The sequence below is a fragment of the Cinclus cinclus genome, unplaced genomic scaffold (assembly GCF_963662255.1).
Source record: "Cinclus cinclus unplaced genomic scaffold, bCinCin1.1 SCAFFOLD_32, whole genome shotgun sequence".
Taxonomy (NCBI): Eukaryota; Metazoa; Chordata; class Aves; order Passeriformes; family Cinclidae; genus Cinclus; species Cinclus cinclus.
Window position 1 is genome coordinate 3,556,083 of NW_026912098.1, and position 22,243 is coordinate 3,578,325.

The 22,243-nt window shown below is 50.1% G+C and overlaps 1 protein-coding gene across 1 annotated transcript; it reads left to right on the plus strand.

Moving 5' to 3' along the window:
• The first annotated feature begins 11,271 nt into the window (after positions 1-11,271).
• LOC134057339 (olfactory receptor 14A16-like) lies at positions 11,272-12,204 on the plus strand. Its single transcript, XM_062514329.1, has one exon. The coding sequence runs from the start codon at positions 11,272-11,274 to the stop codon at positions 12,202-12,204; it is 933 nt and encodes a 310-aa protein (XP_062370313.1).
• The last annotated feature ends 10,039 nt before the right edge of the window (positions 12,205-22,243 follow it).

The following is a 22,243-nucleotide window of genomic DNA, read 5'->3' on the forward strand; positions in this document are numbered from 1 at the left end:
TCACTGCCCAAAGCCACTCACGACCCCCCAACGACCTACTGACCACACCCAATGACTACCCAAATGATCACACCCAAATGACCACACCCAAATGACCACACCAGTGACCACTGCCCACACCAGTGACCACCCCCAGAGACCTTCCAACTGCCCACACCCACTGCCCACACACAGTGATCACACCCACTGACCACAGCCCAAAGAACTCCCAGCTGACCATACCCCAGCTAACAACCCCCAACCATAACCACTGATCACACCCACTGACCACACCCATATCCAAAAAAACCAATGCCCACACCCCACTGACCACACCCACTGACCACACCCCAATGACCCCTAAACTGACCATACCCCTACTGAACAGCTCCATTGTCCTTAACCAGTGACCACAGCCACTGACCACACCCATATCAAGAAACCAATGTCCACACTCACTGACCACACCCCAATGACCACATCCACTGACCACTCCCCCTTGACCAAACCCCACTGGCCACACCCCTTGACCACACCCAAAAGACCTCCCAACTGATGATACACCCAGGGACCACACCCACAACCCACATCCACTCCCCACACCCACTGACCAAACCCCAATGACCAACCCAATGACCACCCCCTCTGACCACTCCACACTGACCATATCCACTGACCACACCCACTGACCATAACCACTGACCACACCCAGTGAACACACCTATTGCCAAGACACCAATGCCCCCACCCCACTGACCACACTCACTGACCACAGCCCACCAAATTCTGCCACGGACCACCCCCACTACCCACATCTACTGACCACATCCAACTGACCACACCTACTGACCACAACCACAGTCCACACCTACTGACCACAGAAACTGACCACACCCCAATGACCCCCAAACTGACCATACCCCCACTGACCACCTGCACTGACCAGAATCACTGACGCCCACACTGACCACACTCACTGACTCCATCCATACCAAAAAAACAGTGCCCATATCCTAATGACCACCGCAACTGGCTGCACCCACTGACCTCCCCCAATGACCACATCTACTGCCCACACAGACCGCACCAAGAGACCACCCCTCACTGACCACATCCCAATGACCACACCCACTGATCACATCCACCGACCACACCTGTAGCCTTGTGAAGCCATATGTTCAGTGACTGAATTGTCTGTAAAGGCATCTTCCTTATCAGTCACCATGGACTCCTGAGTTCTGTGAGGAGACACGTTCCCACACTGTCACAATGGCCCCTTGGTTCCATGGGGATCCATAGTGTCTCCATGGTGTCCTTGGATCTGCTGCTGTCCTTGTCACAACTGACCCATGGTTCCATGAGGTTCTGCAGTGTCACCATGGTCACTGTCAGAGGCTGGATGAGATCCATGTCCCCAGACACCTCAGGATGAGCTGTCAGTCAGTCCCACAGTGGGCTGGTGCTGACCCAGGCTCTCATTGCCCCAGCCATCCCAAGTCCCACCTGGGGGGAGGCCCACGAAGGGCCAGGGGCTGAAAACACAGAGCAGGAGCTCAGCCCATGGTGCGTACCCTGCCTTCTCCTGGGGTCTGTGTCTCACCCACACTGGAACCCTAGGAGTTGGTAGCCATGTGTGTGTGTCTTTCTAGAGAGCTTCTGTCCTTCGGTCCCTCTCACTTTCCTCTAATTCTAATGTTCTTTATATGGAACAGTTTGGCTACCTCATCAAATTAAGTATTTAGAGGTTTCTAGATTAAAAGGCAAAGTTAATGAAGTTACTGTTATGATAAGACCTTTATTTTGGCTTGGATGCTATATTAAACCCTTTTCCAAAGTTCCTTGATTTTCTATATTTTGTAAGAAAAATTTTGTGTCATTTTGAGCTCTTGAAAATATCTGGCTGGGCTTTCTCCCATGCACCAAACTCCAGTAAAGGAACCTTTGGTTACCCCCAGCATTTCATTGTTCTGGGGTGTTACAGCCCTGCAGGCTCACCATGGCCTCTTGTTTCCATGAGGCCCCACAGTGTCACCCTGTGCCTTGGTTCCATGAGCATGTGGAGTGTCCCACAGGCTGATGCCATTTGTCCTTGCTGCCCCTGCCATCCCACTGCCCCAGCAACAGCCCCGAGCCACCCGTGAGGGACAGGCCCTGCTGTCCCAGGCCTGGGCTCAGCCTTGGCCTTTCTGCTTCCTCCAGACAGCCCAGGCCTTGCTCAGCATTGCAGTTCCCTGCTCACAGCCTTTGGCTCCTGCAATCCTGCCCTCAAGGATCTGCTCTCCCCAGGCCCTGGGGAGCCTTGGGCACTCCCTGCCCTCACTCATGGCGGCCACTGATGCTCCAAGGCACTTGCAGTTTTGCTGCTGACTCCTGCAGCAGCTTCTTCAACCTTCTCTCAGTGCCTCTCATCCAAAATACCAGGAAAAAACTCCTTAACACTCATTTGGGTTTAGAGAGGGCTGGGGATGTCAGGGGATGGCACACAACCTTCTGTGGACATGTGATTCTAAAAGCGTGTTGCATGTATGCATTTGCTCCATTAGATTGACAGCTCATCCCGAGGTGTCTCAGGACATGGATCTCATCCAGCCTCTAACAGCGACCATGGTGACACTGCAGAACCTCATGGAACCATGGGTCAGTTGTGACAAGGACAGCAGCAGATCCAAGGTCACCATGGAGACACTATGGATCCTCATGGAACCAAAGAGACCATTGTGACACTCTGGTGCCTCATGGAATCAGGGGGATGCTTGTGATACACAGGACTCCTATGGAACCAAGAATTAAAGATGAAGCTGTAGGGCCATAGAACCAAGGAGCCGTTGTGACACTGAAACAGGGGGAATTAAAATTTAAATTAAAGAGTTAAGGGTAAAAATACAGGAGGATGCTTTAACTAGAAGGGGGATGACAAGATGCTATGAATGCTTCACATTCTCTGTCTTTGCAGGAACAGGAGAACAGAGCAAGGCTACAAGTTAAGGTAGAGAGGCAAGAATGTGCAAACAGGATGGAAGAGTGAGGACTCTTCAAGATTAAGGGGATTCCTTCGACCCTTGAGCCAGAACAAACTGGTGTCAAAGTCTGGAAACAGACAAAGACTAATTCACTTGCACAAAGAATGGAAGGTGAAAAGTTCAGCTGAGAGGAAGACTGTTTACTTCATCCCAAAGACCCCCAGATGACCACCAGAGCGACCAACAAGGAGCAGTGCGCAGTCACAAAGATGCTTAAAGCTAATATTAGTAGAAAGATGAGACAGGTGGGATTACGAAATGAATATGTATGAGGTGTATTGTGCAATCCCAGTTTGTAGAGAATGAAAGGAGAGGCACAGGTCACTGAAGCTGTGCATGTTTTTGGAGGAGCTATCCCTCATGTACCTCAGTGCTAAATAAAATACATACCTCTAACCTACCTTGTGGGTTATAGAGTTCTTCTGCACATCAATCTGGGTGACCCTGCTGCACCCCTGGGATTTTGGGGTGCCCTCCCTGCCCATTCCAGAACTGGAGCTTGTGCAGAACACCGTCTTCATCAACCCCACAGAACAAAGCACCTGAGTGTACCTGCACGGCATCCTCTCCTGAGATCACTTGGGGCTCCCTCCCACCCCGGGGGCTCTCACCTGGAGTTTGGGGGTATCCCCTGAATGTTGGGGTACCCCTGACACCCCCCCTCTCCCCCCCCCACTGCCAAGGGTCATCTGTGTCCAAGTTGACCAGGAGGACACAACCAGGTCCATCATCCTCTCCAGGCCCATCAGGGTGAGTCAGGATGCTTGGGTGTCACAAACATCACCTGGATAGGCCCCAGAAATCACCTGGCTACACCTGAGTACCACCAAAACCCACCTAGGTGCCCCCAAAATCAGCTGGATACACCTTGGTATCCCTTGGACACCTGGATCACCTAAAATCTCTTGGGCCCCCTAAAACTGGCATCCCAAAAATCCTCATTGCTTTGACTGGGTAGACCTGGTGTCGCTAAAATTCCCTATGACTTTATTGGCTACATCTGATATCCCTAAATTCTGATGGATTTCAATGGGGCCCACTTTATCCCCATTTATCTCTACCAATTCCTACCAGTGGTGCCACTTTTGCCCCAGTACGCCCAGGAACTCCAGTGGACCCCTTAGACACTCCCAGTACTCCCAGTTAAGCCAGTAATCCTTCCCAATCAAGCTCTATTAATGGACAGACTCGGTGTCCCAAAATTCCCAAATGATTTCAATGAGGAAGACCTGGTGTTCCTCAATATCCATTGACTTCAAATCACAGACCCTATGTCCCAAAATTTTTTGGTGCAAAAAATCCCAATTTTGGCCTCAGAATTTCCAGATTTTGAGCTGAAAATGGAGATTTTTTTGGGCTTACCTGGAGGAACAGCTCCAGCACAGGCTGCAGCTGTGGGATCAGGGATCCGGGAGTAGCTTTCAGGAATTCATCCAGGACTTCCAGATCATCAGCACCACTTTCCTGGAGCAGAAATTCCCAGAATTCAGCCCATGATTTCTCTGTAATTTACACGTATTTCTCCATTTGAGCTCCAATTGTCTGCAAAATCACCACTGATTTTAGCTGGTAGACCTGGTTTCCCTAAATCCTCATTGACTTCAATGGGGTAGACCTGGTGTTCCTACATCCCTATTGATTTTAAAGAGTATTCCAGATGTTTAGAAAATACCAATCAGGAGATTAATATTACAAAGGACAGGGCAACTGAGAGACATCGTAAAAGGTGGTTTATGGGTTGATTGCATCCATCTCATTGAATGCTGAGATATTAAATGTAACACATCCAAGGCCATAATATCAGAGGATGCCCAATTCTCAGTTACAATGCCTTATGTCAGTTTTTTAGCCAATACAATACCTCTACAAAGTTTGCTAGCATCTTTTTACACCAATCATTAATTGCTTTGCTTCCCATGGCTCTGCCACAATGCATCATTTCTCAACCAATCATATAGCACATCACAAACTTTAACTTGTACATCTTTAACTTCTAACTAAATTTATAATAGATTCCATTCCTAATTTTTAAAATATTTTACTATCTTACCTAACATACTGCTTTGCTCACATAATAGATATCTCTGTTTGCTTAAAACATATTTCTATGTAAACTACAGACTTATATTCTTGTTTTATGTTGATTTTAATTTTTATGCTCTAACTCTCCAATTCTTCTTCAAGGTCTTAGGTCAAACCTTGGATCCATCTCCATCTCTGAGCCTGTATGCACAAGGCCCTGAGAGCTCTCCATGCCTGCATTTCCCACACCACCTGTCATCTCTGCCTCCAATTTCCTGCTCTGACTGGAACCTGGGGACACTTTCTCAGTTGTGTCCCTCAGTGGGACCCATGAACAGTATCAGAAACTTTGGACTTTGATTATGACTGAATTCTTGAGAGGTTTCCTATCAAACCACAGTTCTGCCTTGATGTCCCTCTGTTGTGGTACAGTTCATCAGGAAGGATTTCAACTCCAGTTATGGAGAAATATGTCAAAGACCTTCTTAGAAATCTCCATTACTATTTTCAAGGCTGCATTTCAATACAGTTCTCTCTAGAGCAGAGGTGATCACAGCATTGTGTGATTGATATGTGTGAGAAATGGATTTGTAAAGGATTCTCAAAGCCTGACTGAATACTCTCACAGTCTTGTACATGTGTATGCAAACTCTGAGATAAGGTGTGCTGACTTAGAAAGGCCATGGAATAGAAAAGACATTGAAGAGAGAGACATTGAACTAGAAACAAGTCTCAAATGATGGGCTTGCAAAAAGACCAGATATTTTGGAGAATTAGAACTGTGAAAGATGCATTGTGGCAAGACTACACGGGATAAAATAATAGGTGATTGGTGTTAGAAATATTAGCACCACAGAGTGCCAAAAGCCAGTAGGCTGAAAAATATTTATAAGTTCTTGTAACCAGGAAATAAGTTGGCTTCTGATTGACTGGCATTTACTTTTACATTACTTTTGTTTCACTCTTTACAAGACTGGTAATGTAATAATATCTTGCAAAAAAATGCCTCACAGTTGTCCCGTCTCTGTAGAGCTGGGAGATTTCAACAGTGCTGAGTCCCTGGACATCAGTCCCTGAGAGGGAGCTGAAAGAAAACTTGTCAAGAGCTCAAAGTCATATTCAAACTCCAAAGTTTCTTGAAGTTTTAATGGATGCCACTGAGGGACCCCACTCAGTGTCCTAGGTTCCAGTTAGAGCAGAACACTGGTGGCACAGTGATGACAGGAGGGGACAAACAAGGGAAAGGTGTCTGTGATGCTGAGCAAACCTGGATGTGTCTCAGCAATGCCAAGGGCCAAGGGCTGAGCCCCAGCGCCTGGCAAGGCAGATCCTGTCCCTCCCTCCTTGCTCAGGGCTCTTCCCGGGGCACTGGGCTCTGGGGATGTGCAATGCCAAGGGCAGCACCATGGGGCGGCCCCTGCCAGGCTGCTGAGCAGGGACAAGGAGGCAATGAGGCCCCAGCTCTGCCATGGGATGGAAATTCCTTTCTCCTCGTGTCCTGTCTGTGCTCTCCTCTGCTCTCTTCAGTCTCCACTCCTCTGGGCACAAAGCTCCTTTGTCCCTATATAGTCGTCATTTGCTTGTAGCCTCCAAACACTACCTTGGGAGATTTTTGGGCCCTCTCAACCCTGTTGGCAAATTAAAACATTCTTCTCATGATCTAAAAAAAATCACCAGCGGAGAAGGCAGCCAAGCATTTGTGTCCTGGATACTTTTGTCTGGGCACAATTCTTGGATAGAGCCTACATCCAAAAAGGATTGTCACCATTTAATTTACAAAAATACATAACTTGGTCTGTCTCAACATCAGGGGTTAATCCTCCCATTACAATTTCTGGTAATGAAACCATATTGCCCCAGTTCTCTCCCCCAGCTTTGCTTTTATTTGTATTTTCAGAGGCTGTAGTGTGTCCTTGAGTTTCAGGCCTGGAGGAATTGTTTTTCCTGACCAAAATGTGAAAATGATAAATTAGCACTTTATATGGAGTTTACATATATTCACTGATGCAGTACAGGATATGAAAAATATCAAGGCTAAAAGCTTAAGGCATCACAGTTGTCACTGAACCAAGGGGCCACTGTGACACTTTGCAGCCCCACGAAACCAAGGAGTCCATTGTGACACTGCAGGGCCCCATGGAACTAAGGATTCATGGAACAGTGTGGGACCCCATGGAACCAAAGGTCCATTGTGACACTGGGGCCTCATGGAATCCTGGAGGCCATGAGGACACTTTGAGGCCTCGTTGAATCGAGGGGCTCTGCAGGGATTCATGGAACCAAGGAGACCCTTGTGACACTGTGAGTCCCCATGGGAGCAAAGAACCACTGTGACACTGTGGAACCTCTTGGAAACAAGAGGGCAGTGTGACATAGCTGGGCCTCATGGAACCAAGGATCCAACATGACACAGCCATTGTGACACTTCAGAGCCCTGTGGATCCAAGGGAACAGGGAACAGGTCTGGTTGGATTGGCCTGACTGCTCCAACTGCCCTTGGCATGTCAAGGGTCTCTTCTCATGTTGCCCTGAAACACTGGGGCTCTGGGATTTCCTTCCAATGGAAAAGAACTGTCCTTCCCATTCAAGCATTCATGGCCAAAATGAGATTCCTCTTCCAAAATTCCCAATATCCAGGGATTGCTCCCATACAAAAGCTGCCATTACCAACAAGTCTGGCTGCCCTTGTCTTCCTTAGAGCCAGCTCTCACCTTCCTTCAAACCCTGGGGCTCGGTGCTTTCCTTCCTAAGGAAAAGAACCATCCCTTCTGTACAAGCACCCAAGGCCAAAATGGGAACTTTTCCTCCCAGATTCCTATCCTCAAGGATTTCTCCCACAAAATGCTGCTAGCACAGATAGGTCTGTCTGGTCTTGGCCTTTGCTGACTGCAGTTTCTCAACCCCTGAAACACAGGGGCTCTGTGGTTTCCTTTCTGTGCAGATCATTGTGATTCTGAGGGGCCCCATGGAACCGTGGAGACAAATGTGACACTTTCAGGAGTTGTGAAATGACACTTTGTGACACCATCAAAACCCCTTGGAACCAAGTTCATCACTGAGGCACTGCTGGGCTGCATGGTGCCAAGGGGCCGGTGTGAAGCAGCAGGGCTGTGTGGAACCAAGAGGCCATTGTTGCATTACAGGGCCTCGTGCAGCCAAAGGGGCACTGTGATCCTGCAGGGCACCGTGGATCCATGGAGAACATTGTGGCATTGCAAGGCCCCATGGAATCATGGAGATCATTGTGACTCTGTGGGGTCCCATGGAACCAAGGGGTCATGGAACAGCTCTGGCTGGACTTGGCCTCCTGGGGGCCACCTGGCAGGTCTGGCTGATCCTGGCATGTTGAGAGCTGCCTCTCATCAGCCCCTGGAACACTGGGGCTCTGGGCTTTCCTTTTGATGAAAAAGAGCCATCCACCTTTCCAGGTGCGCAAGGCTGGAACTGCACCCATTATAAATGTTCTCCATAGACAAGGGCTACTCCCAGCCAAAATCTGCCAGGACAGACAACTCTGGCTGGCCTTGGCCTCCTGAGGGCTGTCTCTCATCTACCACCACACACTGGGACTCAGTGCTTTCCTTCCAGTGGGAAAGAACTGCCCTCCTTACCAAGCTGCCAATGCCCAAATCTGGGATTCCACCTCCAAAATTGCACCTGTCCATGAACTGGACCCAGACAAAAGTAGCCAGGACAGACAGGTCTGGCTGCCTTGTTTTCTGGTGATTTCCTTAGACTATGAGCACAATGTTTTCATTTGCCAACACCTTGGAGAGGGCCCAGAGATCAGTAGGCAGCACTAAACGGAATGAGAGGACACAGTGTCAAATTGTTTAAAGGGAACAATTGGGTTGGATATTAGGAAAAAAGTTTTTCATGGAAAGAGTGATAAAAGTACTGGAATGACCTGCCCAGTGAGGTGCTGGAGTCACCATCCATGGATGTGTTAAAAAAAAGACTGGACGTGGCACTTGTGGCCATGGTCAAGTTGAGGCGTTAGGGCATGGGTTGGATTTGATGTTCTTGAAGGAGTCTTCCAACCTAATAATTCAGTGAATTCTGTGAAGTCCGTGAATTCCATGACTTCTGGGAATAGCCCAAGTTTGGGTTTGGAGGCTGCCGGAACATGACCTCTGTATAAGGACAAAGGAGTTCTGTGTTCAGTGGAGTGGAGACTGAGGATGGAAGAAGAGAGCCCAGGGAGTGATAGAAGGGACGTTTCATAGACGGAGAATCCTTTTGAAAGAGTTGAAAACAGCTTGAGAAAGAAAGAATTAATGTCAAGACCAGCTGGGATGGTCCAGACAGGAGCCAAGCTTCAAGAAATTTCTCTCCCAGGGCAGGGCTGTAGTGAAACCTGGCATCCAGAAGGAGTCTGGAGCAGCCCAAGGCTTTGTGTGTGCAGGCAGAGGCAGGCAGGACGCAGAGCTGTCAGCAAAGGAAGGGGCCAGCCAGGTGGGGCAGCCGGGGGATGAGGACAGCCTGCAGGGACAGAGGGGCAGGGCATGGACACCGTAGGACAGCCTGGGCTGCAGAGGGCACAGGGATGGGCAGCAGCTGAAAGGCCCTGCCAGAGCCAAGTGCTGCAGCACTTTGGCCATGGCTGCTGGCCCTGGGCCCTTGGCCAGCAGGGGACAAGTGAGCCTTGCTGTGCTGGGGCCTCATTGCCTCCTTGTCCCTGCTCAGCAGCCTGGCAGGGGCCGCCCCATGGTGCTGCCCTTGGCATTGCACATCCCCAGAGCCCAGTGCCCCGGGAAGAGCCCTGAGCAAGGAGGGAGGGACAGGATCTGCCTTGCCAGGGGCTGGGGCTCAGCCCTTGGCCCTTGGCATTGCTGAGACACATCCAGGATTGCTCAGCATCAGACACCTTCCCCTTTTTTGTCCCCACCTGTCATCACTCCCTCCAGTGTTCAGCTCTAACTGGAACATGGGGAGACTTTCTCAGTCCTTTCCCTCAGTGGGACCTATTAAAAGTTTAAGATATTTTGAAGTTTCAATCTGACTTTCAGTTGTTGACAAGTTTTTTGAACACACACTCTGAGGGATTGAGTCTGATGTTAACAGCACCAAATCCACTAGAGGCTCATTAAAGTCCTTGTGCTGTGTCTGTGCTGCTGAGCTGGACTGGGATCCTGCCATAGAGGACAATCCTGGCAATCAAGAAGAACTTTAAAAACCCATTTCTCTTGATGAGCAGCTCTTCTCCCAGCCCAGCAGGGCTGAGGGCACTGCCTGCAGCCACCCTGGGCACAGCACAGAGGCACAGAGAGCTTCAATCAGTCAGGGCTGGGAAGATGCTCCCAAGTGCCTGGGGCAGAATCACTCCCAGCCCTGGACACAGGAAGCCTCTGGCTGCAGGACAATGCAGCTGCAGCTCCTGCAGTGATCTCCTAAAGCTGGAACATCCCAACGCCCACAGACTCTGTGAGTACATTCTCTGATTCTCTCTCCTGTAGAGCAGCCAGGGGTGCCCAGCGCTGTCCTGCAGAGCAGGGTCCTGCAGCCCAGGGTGCTGTGCTGGGCAGGGACTCTGCTGCCTGCCAGGGACAGCTCTCAGCCAGCCCTGGGAGCTGCTGACAGCACTGGGGGATAAAGTCTGGGTGGAGGGAGACAGCTGGTGAGACTTGGAAGTGTTCTCCTTGTGTGGTGAGGATGGTGCATTGATCAGGACTGCTCCCAGCGTGACATTTATATACACAACATTTCCAAATAGATTATAAAGGGAGCACAGCAAGTCAGGGGCTGCATAAAAGGGAAAATCCTGATTTTATAATCTACTGCTCAGGTTTGCCTGGATGCAAAATTGAACATTGATATTCATATCTATGCTCTGGTTGAGTACAATAAAAACAATTTCTCTCATTTCTGAATAAACCAGGCCAAGAAAGAAATCATCACAGGGCCCCTTACAGGCACCATCAGTGTCGCTTTTCCAGCTTCCTCAGGGTTGCTCTGACTTTGCCATCAGAGCCTGCAGAGGCAGAGCTGGCCCTGGCAGTGCCCTGTGCTGGGAGGGGTCTGCAGGGCAGAGCTGAGCCCCCAGGGCTGGGCTGGGCTCTGGCAGCACTGGCAGGGCCCAGCCCTGGGCACAGGGAAGCAGCAGCTGGCAGGGAGAGCTCCAGGCAGCAGAGCCCTGGGCAGGCAGTGGGGGGAAAGTGACACCAAGCTGGGCTGGGATATTTAAATCCTCTCCAATCTGATCTGATCCATGATTTCTTTTTTTACAGGTCCCCATGCCAAGACACCAAAAATGTCCAGCAGCAGCTCCATCAGGCACTTCCTCCTGCTGGCATTGGCAGACACGCGGCAGCTGCAGCTCCTGCACTTCTGCCTCTTCCTGGGCATCTCCCTGGCTGCCCTCCTGGCCAACGGCCTCATCATCAGCGCCGTAGCCTGCGGCCACCACCTGCACACCCCCATGTTCTTCTTCCTGCTCAACCTGGCCCTCACTGACCTGGGCTCCATCTGCACCACTGTCCCCAAAGCCATGCACAATTCCCTCTGGCACACCAACAACATCTCCTACTCTGCATGTGCTGCTCAGCTGTTTTTTCTTATGCTATTCCTTGCAGCGGAGTATTTCCTCCTGACCATCATGTGCTACGACCGCTACGTGTCCATCTGCAAACCCCTGCACTACGGGACCCTCCTGGGCAGCAGAGCTTGTGCCCACATGGCAGCAGCTGCCTGGGCCAGTGCCTTTCTCTATTCCCTGCTGCACACAGCCAATACATTTTCCCTGCCCCTGTGCCAGGGCAATGCCCTGGGCCAGTTCTTCTGTGAAATCCCCCAGATCCTCAAACTCTCCTGCTCCAAATCCTACCTCAGGGAATTTGGGCTCATTGCTGTTGGTGTCTGTTTAGCACTTGGCTGTTTTGTGTTCATTGTTTTCTCCTATGTGCAGATCTTCAGGGCTGTGCTGAGGATCCCCTCTGAGCAGGGACGGCACAAAGCCTTTTCCACCTGCCTCCCTCACCTGGCCGTGGTCTCTCTGTTCCTCAGCACTGGTTTTTTGGCCTACCTGAAGCCCCCCTCCATCTCCTCCCCATCCCTGGATCTGGCCCTGTCAGTTCTGTACTCAGTGGTGCCTCCAGCCCTGAACCCCCTCATCTACAGCCTGAGGAACCAGGAGCTCAAGGCTGCACTGTGGACACTGATGACTGGAAGGTTTCAGAAACTGTGAACTTTGCCAATTTCTGTGAGTTGCCATTTTCTCCTAGTCACTTGTAATATAAATAATTTTTGAGAATTCTTTCTTTTCCTTCATTGCCAGAAGTTTTTACCTTTTAGTCTAATAATTTGTGCACAAAATCATGCCCATATTTGTGATATATTTTTGTCTCTCCTGCTTTGCTCTCACCCCAGACTCTGTCCAGGACGGGCTCTGTTCTCTGTAGCTTTAAATTAACTAAAGGATCTCCCTATCTTTTTTTTTTTTACTGCAGATGTCCTTTCCTTGGAGCTTCCTTCTGCTCCCTTCTCTAGAGCTGCAGCAGCAATATCTGTGTGCAGAGGTGGGGGCAGGTCAGGGGTGGCACAGCAGCTCGGCTCCTGATGGCCACACCATTCCTCATCCATTAATATTTTTACAACAAAAAAAAAACTTTACAATATTCTTAAAAAAAAAAAACTATATATATATACAAATCATACCAAAATTACACAATTTACCATAACAAAACTACAAAAAAATTCAAAAAAACAAATCCCAAAAAACCCCCCAACAAAATTAATATAAATCATAGTTTAACCATTCCCCATAACCATACCTCACCCTCTTATCATCTCTTACCAAACTAATAATATTACTAATTTTAAATTATCATTTAAACCATATATTCTTAACAAAATAATTACTATTATAAAAATCCACCTAAAAACTACCCATTTAATACTCATCCAAACTAAATATAAACCAACAAAAACCCCCCAATCTTAACTAAAACTTGAATTCTAGATCATCAAAAAATTACAACAGTTCAATAAACAAAATAAAAAATAATAAAACAAAATGCAATCAATATTTATTCACCAACCTAATTAACAAAAAAAACCCAACAAGATATACATTACCCAAAATCTAACTACAAACATAGACCTAACTTCAAACATGAAGCCTAACTACAACCCTCCAATAAAATAAACAAAAAAAATTAAAAAATCCTAATAATTTTATAAGAAATAAGAAATGGGCCCACACTGATCCCTGCAGGACACCACTGCACACACGCTGCATGTGGCACCATTCCCCACCACTCTCTGGGCCCCGATGTCCATCCAGTTCTTAGCCCAGGGAGGGGTGAACCGCTCCAAGCCACAGGCTTCAGCTTTTCCAGGGAATGCTGTGGGATGGGGTGTCAAAGGCTAAAGTTCAAGTAGACAACATCCCCAGCCCTCCCTGTATCCACCAGGCCCTGTCAGAAAACTCCTGGTGGGCAGGAGCTGGGCAGGAGGCAGCCGTGTGCCCTGGCAGCGAGGCAGGGCAGGAGCACCCAGGGCTGTGGGACCAGGACATCAAGGACGTGGATTATCCAGGGCACTGGGGCCTGGTTTGGGTTGCCCAGGGCAGGAAAGATGTCTGGCAGCTGGAGCAGGGTGAGGGAAGGGCCTCCAAGGTGGGGCTGGAGCCCTTTGGCTGTGAGCAGAGGCTGAGGGAGCTGGGCTTGTCCAGCCCGGAGCAGGGAAGGCTGAGGGGCTCCTCATCCCAGCCTGGCAGTGCCAGCCAGGAGCTGATGGAGAACACAGAGCCAGGATCTTCACCGGGGGGCCTGGGGGGAGACAAAAGACAATGGGTGGAAAGGGGGAAAGAGGGGAGATCAGACAGGACATGTGGAAAACCTTTGTTCCCATGGGCTCAGACAGGTTCTGAAATGATGCTCTGTCTCTGTATTTTGGGATTTCCAGTTTCAGACCAAATCCAGACTTGAACCACTAGGTCTGACCCAGTTTCTGCAGACTCGACAAAATATTCTCCAAGATAATCCAAATTTTGGAATGGGCCACAGCAGATGTTTATGGGACAGGAACCCTCTGGGGATGTTGGGGACCTGCAGATTGTGAGGTGCGTGAGCACATGTCATTAGGAGGTGTATTTGAGTACTTGAAGAAACGTCCAAGTTTTCCCACCAGGAGAGAACAGAAATTTCCTGGATATGTACTGATGGCAGGAGAAGAAATCCTGCCCTTCCCCTGTACCTGTGTTACCACTATGCTGTCTATTATTTCATGTCCCTCTCCATTTGGGTGTTACCCACTCTCCTGTTTAAATGGCCGTGTCTGAGGATGTCCCTTCACTAGACCAGATGGTTCTGTGGCCTTCCCATTGCCTCTGTGCCTCAGAGTCTCAGCAGTTTCTGAGCCCCAAAGGACACAAACCTGATGAGTTGTGGTGCCCACTGCACTGGTGGCTCTTGCACCTCCCTCCACAGCCACAGCAGAGCTCCCTTGTCCCACAAAGTCCCTGGCAATGCAGGGATGAAGGAAACAGGACAGGCTGTGGGGATCAGGGGCAGGGCACGGCCAGGGATTTGGGGTGGTTGTGAGCCCAGGGCAGGAGCCGGCCCTTGGCCTTGCTGAAGCTCATCCAATTGTCCTGGGCCCATGGCTCCAGCCTGGCCAGATCCCTGTGCAGAGCTTGCTGCCCTGCAGCACAGCCACACTCCCAGCCAGCTTGGGCTCCCCTGGACACTGACTCAGGGTGCCCTCCATGGCCTGGTGCAGATCAGCAAGGAACACCTTGAACTGCCCTGGCCCCAGTCCTGAGCCCTGGGGACACCCCTGCATGTGGCTCCATTGCCCAGCACTCCTTGGGCTGCACTTGTGTTTGCCATGGAGCTGGGCCTGCCTTGGCTTCTGTTTGCTGACCCCAAATCAACATCCCTCTGTGTCTGGGGCAGCTCCTTCTCCAAGGAAAGCAGCTGGGACTTGGTGCCAAGGAGCTGAAAGCTGCAGGCACAGCCTGGACTGGAGGAAGCTCAGATTTGCACTGGGCTGCTCTGAGTGCCAGGGCTTGGATGAGGGAAATGGTGGGGTGGGGGTAGGGACAGAGTGTGATTGATTGTCAGCCATAAAGGGTCTTGATATTCATATCTGTTCAGAGTGCGTGAGGTGATGCTGGGGATCAATATAACCTGGAGACTGGTCAGATCAATCTATAAACAGGAAAAGAATAAATGGGAAAAAATTTCTTGTTCATTGTTTTAAATGAAATATGTTAAAACTTTAGTGAAAACTTAGACAAGTCCTGCCTTATGCTCAGGTTTGTGGCAGTAGCTCTTTTTCAGGATACGTGAACCCCAAACTCCCTTTGCTCACAAGTTCTTTAGAATGGCAAATTATGTCTAATATAAAATGAAATATTTATTTTGAATGGACTCAAGATCAACAGTCAAGAGGCTTTAAGTAACATACGTAGTGCGCAGGATAAACAGAATTACATAGACTGTGCACAATAAAGTTACCTATATTACAGCTAGTGAAGAAATAGCAGAGATCAGGAGTCAATGTAACTTACCACTGAACTGATGAGGGAGTGCACATGGAGCCCTTTCACTCAGCTTCCAGAAAAGGAACCATGAAGATGCATCCAGATTTGGGAGTGAAGCCCTGCCAGTTTCCAGGGACTATGCAATAGAGTTTTGTATGGTGAAATTTTGTGTATATTTTATAGTTTTTTAAACTGAAGTGTGTGTCACTCAGAAATAAAAGGCTTATCTCCCTCCCTTCAGTCTGCTCTCAAGGCAGGATGTTCATGGTCAGCTGGGAATTCCACCTCCCTGGCACCAGAGAGAACTCAGCACAGGACAGATGTCCAGCCTGGGTTATCTCAGCAATTGCTGAGAGGGGGAAGATGCCCTGAGTGATGGCCCAGCTGATGGACAGAACAGATGAGCTCTGCTGTGCCACAGGGGAAGTCCTGCTGCAGGAACCTCCTGGAACCAGGGGGGTGTTGTGACATTGTGATGGCTCCTGGAGCCAAGGAGAGAGACCATGGTGACACCACTGAACCTCCTGGAACCATGGAGAGAGACCATGGTGACACCAATGAACCTCATGGAACCAAGGGACCTTTGTGACAGATCAATGCCTCAGGGAACCAAGGAGTTCAAAGGTCTCAAACATTCTTTACAGGGTTCTGCCTTAGGGATCGGGGAACCTCCTTGGTGGCACCTTGGGCTGGCACACACCTGAGGAGTGACTCTGTTTTTAATGCTGAAAGTTAGGAGTTCTAGATTCTTCTGAAACAAGTAAAGGAAAACCCTGTCTCTGTCTCAGTGCAGCCAGTTCTGCAAGCAAAGCAGGTCCCAGATGAGGGAGGACAGACAGGATGGAGTTGGGGAATATGGAGCAAGGTTGTCCACACTGGGTCAGACCTCAAGTCACAGCTCCTCTGAGCAGGTCAGACCTCCTGAGGAGAGACCCTGGATCAATATCAGTCACAGAGAGCTGCAGTCAACTCTGCTCTAAACAGAGCAGTATTAAAAACCATTCATTCAAAATAGGAATGGATATTTCTTAAAAGCTCTTTGAAATATTTCTCCCTAAGTGGAATTGAAAACCTTCCTGATGAACTGCACCAGACCAGAGGGAAATCAAGGCAGAGCCGTGGTTTGTCCGGAGTTCCTTGATCCCAATGACCCCATGGTGCTTTTGGTGCTGAGCCCTTGAACCTCAGGGCCTGAGAGGAGATTGCACAAAGTTTTCCAGGAGTCCAAGTCAGAAGAAAAACCGAAAGTGTCTCAAAGCCTTAATGGGTGCCACTGAGGTCCATCCCCAACAGGATCCTCTTGGACACCTTGGAAGAGAGAACTGGAGGCCATGATTGCACAAAAACCTCTCAGACAATGAGAGAGGAAAAGACAAAGGAAAGTTCATAAAAAAACCCTGAAGTACCTTGAAGCATTAATGAGCCCCACTGAGTGTTGTTACTGAGAAAGGCTCTCAAGAGACTAATTAAAGCAGAGAATGGGAGGCCATGATTGCACAAAGCTCTCAGAGACTCCAAGGCAAAAGCAAAACCCAAAGTCCATGGAAAAACCTGCAGTCCCTGGGAGCATGAAGGAGCCCCCAGGGCCATTCCTGACCAAGGCTCCCCAGGGACTGGTCCCAGCAGATCCCTGAGGCCACTGGCATGTGGGGGGATGCTGAGGGCAGGACAAGGGCTGACAGTGCCCAGCCTTGCTGGGGCTGTGCCAGGAGGCCCCAGGGGCTCAGGACAAGGTGTCTGCTCACAGACCTTGGTGGCACAGTCCCTGCTGTGCCCCAGGCCATCAAGACTTGGCCTCTCTTTGTCCCCTCCTGTCATCACTGCCTCCAATTTCCTGCTCTGACTGCAACCTGGGCACACTTTCTCAGTTGTGTCCCTCAGTGGGACCCATTAAAAGTGAAAGAAACTTTGGACTTCGATTCTGGCTTGGAGTTCTTGAGAGGTTTCCTAACAAACCACAGCTCTGCCTTGATTCCCCACTGGTCTGCTGCAGTTCATGAAGAAAGCTTCAACTCTACTTATGGAACTCCTCATTTCCCCCACTGCAAACAGACACACTCCTCAGGTGTGTGCCAGCCCAGGGTGCCACCAAAACCACTGCAGAGCTGCCCTGGGCCAGCTGTGAGGGTGGATCATCATCCCAACCTGCACTGGGTACTGCCAGGGGCTGTGGCCATGGACACTGCACTGACCCCACTGCTGGGTTTGGGTGCCATGGAAACCATGAGAAGCTCAAATTTCCTTGGAAATACTGGGGAGGACTGGGACATACTGGGGAACACTGGGAATGTTGAGGGGGAATCTGGGTGTACTGGGATGGACTGTGGGGGTACACAGAGACACACTGGGACATACTGGGACAGATACTGGGGAATACTGGAGCAAAGATTGAATACGTTGAGTGATACTGGGTTATACTGAGACAAACTGGGAACACTCTGAATAGTGTGGGGATGATGGGGGACACTGGGGCGCACTATGGATGACACTGGGGAGAACTGGAAGAGAATACAAATGATCTCAGGTGTATTGAGAGCGCCTGGAGGGGCGCTGGGGTTGTATTTAACTCTGCTAGGGATGAACTGGGCTGTACTGGGAGGGACTGGAGGGGTTCAATGGGCTGCTCCCGCCCCCGCCCATCACTGCCCTCAGCCAATCAGCGCCGGGGATCAGGGAATGGGGGCGGTGCCTGGTGACGGCGCCATCTTTCCTTAGTGCCTATAACTCCCATCATGCACCGCGGCCCGATAGAGCCCCATTGGAGCTGGGACTACAACGTCCATCATGCCCCGCGCTCCACAGAACTCCGCTATCTGCCCCCCTCCCCTCATGTCCCATAAGCGTCCCCCACACTCTCCGGGATCCCGAAGTGCCCCCTCTCCATCCTCTCAGAAGCACCCCAAAGCGGCTCCGGATTCCCTGAATGCTCCCAGCCCCACAGATTCCCGTTACAACCACTTCTGGGAATTCATCTGTCACCTCCCGCGGCCCCACAGCACCTCATAACACAGGTTCCCGCTTAAAATTCCTGCCGTGCACCGCGCCCTAAAGGGCCCCGTTGGAACTCCCCAAGCTCCCCCCAAATGCTCCCGAACCGTACACGTTCCACCCTGAGCACCTCAAGTCACAGCTCGGACTCAAAAGCGTCCCCCAGGAGCCTTCCCGGACCCCAAATGCTCCATCCGAGCAACTTCCGGGACTACAGCTCCCATCATGCCCGGCTGCTCCCGTAGAGTGCTATTGCAGCCGTGACCTCATCTCCCGTCATGCACCGCGCACTCCAGAGAGAGACATTGCAGCTGCGCCTTCAACTCCCGTGATGCTCCGCGGCTCCATTGAACAGTATTCTGCCCGCGCCTACAACTCCCATGATGCCCCGCGCCCCAGAGAGCCCCGTTCGAGCCCCCCAAGTGCCCGCCCGGACCCCGAAGGGCTCCACATTCCCCTCCCTGACCTCCAAGTTTTCCCCCTGGACCCCCAAGAGCTCCCCCGGACGCCGAGGTGTCCGTCAGAATCCCTCAGTGCCCTGCCCAGTGCCCACCCTGCTCCCTGAATTGTCCTCCAGACCCACAAGTTATCTCTGAATTGCTTCCATAGACCCAAATCATCCCAAATGTAACCCAGAAAGGTCTCCATGGACCCCAGAGTGGCTCAATTTGCCTTGAATGACAAAATTGTAAAAAGGTTTACAAAAAGACTGATAAAAAGACTAATTAGCATAAGGAGGGAGATCTCAAGAGCCAATAATTAAGGGAATTGTGTTACTTACAGTCTGTGACTGGTAATATCTCTGGTTGCTGAAAATGGATATATTTTAATATAAATACAAAACAAACTAGGTGATAAAAATAGTATGACTTCTTAGAAAAATTACTTTTATTAGATGTAATTATTTTTAATTTTATAAAATTAATAAAATTTCCTTTTATAGAGGAAAATATTTATAATTTAATTATTTACTTTATTTAATATAATAAATGTAGAGGGATTACTTTATGTTTCAGGATGTCAGTCCCGGGTGGGCAATGTCAGACACGGTGAGGGTGGGGGTGAGGAGCAGGTTGTCCAAACAGGGTCAGCCCTGAAAGGGATCATTCTTCTCTGTGCCCAGAACTCCTAGGGAGACATTCAGAATCAGGATCACCTGGGAAATGTTTCAGTCACCTCTGCTATGAACTGAAAAATAAAAATAATATGCCCTTGATTAAAACCAAAAAATCATGAGGTGCACTTTGAAATCCCCCTCCTTAACAGAGCTCCAAAGTGACTGCAAGCAGCTGCACAAGCCCTGGAGACTTGAAGACAATGGAAGGAAGACAAAGAGCTCCCAAGGCCTTTGTGTATTTTAATGATGCCCAGATTTGGGGATTTGGGGCTGATGGCAGGAGCCTGAGGCACTGAGAGAAGGTTGAAGAAGCTGCTGCAGGAGTCAGCAGCAAAACTGCAAGTGCCTTGGAGCATCAGTGGGCGCCACGAGTGAGGGCAGGGAGTGCCCAAGGCTCCCCAGGGCCTGGGGAGAGCAGATCCTTGAGGGCAGGATTGCAGGAGCCAAAGGCTGTGAGCAGGGAACTGCAATGCTGAGCAAGGCCTGGGCTGTCTGGAGGAAGCAGAAAGGCCAAGGCTGAGCCCAGGCCTGGGACAGCAGGGCCTGTCCCTCACGGGTGGCTCGGGGCTGTTGCTGGGGCAGTGGGATGGCAGGGGCAGCAAGGACAAATGGCATCAGCCTGCAAGCCCTGCCAGCCTCCTCAGGGAGGGCCGAGGCAGAAGCAAAGTGCGGCCCCTGCCAGGAAAGTTCCTTCTGTGGGGCCTGCAGAGGCCCTGCCCGAGCCCAGGGGACAAAGGCCTGGGTGCCTCTGGCCCTGCCAGCCCTGCCCAGCCCTCGGCCATCTCTCCTGCACCCTGTGCCCCCTCTGTGTGCTGCATAGCGAGGAGGTTGTGGAGCTGAAGCCTTGGGGCTCCCTGGCAGTGAACAGCACTGGGGTTCCTTTTTCTCCCCAGCTCTGCCTTGAGGCACTGACCCTGTAGCTCCAGAGAAGTCAGGGAGGAAAGATGTCACGGCAAACATGGCAATACAGAGTTCTTTATTTTGTGTAACCGCGTATACAATACAGCTCTGGGACTATATAGTCTGAAATTTGCACTACAAATGCAAATACTGAGATGAAAGTGTTAGAGACCAAGGTTTTCCTGTTAACAAACACACAAAAATATATTACATGTGCCAGAAGAAAAAAAATACACAGGACATAGAGTGGGCATTAATGAGAAACATCGTAAGAGCTAGAAAGGAGAATGAGAGTTTCTTGCTTCTGAAAAGCATGAACGATGATTTTTCTCAGACCATCCTTGAGCTCCTGTTTCCTCAGGCTGTAGATTTGGGGATTCAGGGCTGGAGGCACCACCGAGTACAGATCTGACAGGAACAGATCCAGGGATGGGAATGAGATTGAAGGGGGCTTTAGGCAAGCAAATGTCCCAGTGCTGAGGAACAGGGAGAGCACAGCCAGGTGAGGGAGGCAGGTGGAAAAGGCTTTGTGCCGTCCCTGCTCAGAGGGGATCCTTAGCATGAAACCTGAAGATCTGCACATAGGAAAAAACACCAAAGAAAACACCCAGATGCTAAACAGACAACAACAGCAAGAAGAACAAGTTCCCTGAGGTAGGATTTGGAGCAGGAGAGTTTGAGGATCTGGGGCACCTCACAAAAGAACTGACCCAGGGCTTTTGCCCTGGCAGAGAGGCAGGGAAAATGTATTGGCTGTGTGCAGCAGAGCATTGAGAAAGGCACTGGCCCAGGCAGCTGCTGCCATGTGGGCACAAGCTCTGCTGCCCAGGAGGGTCCCGTAGTGCAGGGGTTTGCAGATGGACACGTAGCGGTCGTAGCTCATGATGGTCAGGAGGGAAAACTCTGCTGAGATGAAGAACAAAAAGAAAAACAGCTGAGCAGCACATGCAGAGTAGGAGATGTTGTTGGTGTGCCAGAGGGAATTGTGCATGGCTTTGGGGACAGTGGTGCAGATGGAGCCCAGGTCAGTGAGGGCCAGGTTGAGCAGGAAGAAGAACATGGGGGTGTGCAGGTGGTGGCCGCAGGCTACGGCGCTGATGATGAGGCCGTTGGCCAGGAGGGCAGCCAGGGAGATGCCCAGGAAGAGGTAGAAGTGCAGGAGCTGCAGTTGCCGCGTGTCTGCCAATGCCAGCAGGAGGAAGTGCCTGATGGAGCTGCTGTTGGACATTTCTGCACTCTGGGCATTGTGGACTGTTCAAAGAAGTTATTGACAAGCTTGGAGCAGTATCTCTCATTCAATCCTATGGAATAATTTCTGGAATCCAGTCAAAACTACTTATCTTCCTATGGGGAAACCTCACTACACATTTTTATTTTTAAGTTTAGGTTTTTGCTGCTGAGTTACTGCATCATCTTCAGCATCACTCTCAGTCTGAACACTAGGGAGCCCAGAGGGAAAACAGAGCTCCCTGCACCCCAGTGCAGTCAGACCTAACTGTCCCACACAGGTGCCATTTCCTGATTACACCTTCCTCTATTTCAGCGTGAACATAAGCATTCTTGAAAAATAAAGTGGACTCTTTGAAGACTCCAGTTCAATAATCATTTTCTCTGAATCATCCTCTCTTTCCCTGTGCATCTGGACATGGAAGGATATCCAGCTTTAGTCTGGCTCTCTGCTGCCTGGAGTTGTTCCTACTGGGAGCTGTTTGTCTCTATCCAAGGCTTGTC

What these genes read in the sequence shown, in the direction of transcription:
- LOC134057339 (XM_062514329.1), top strand. Translation starts at nt 11,272, where the DNA reads ATGTCCAGCAGCAGCTCCATCAGGCACTTCCTCCTGCTGGCATTGGCA.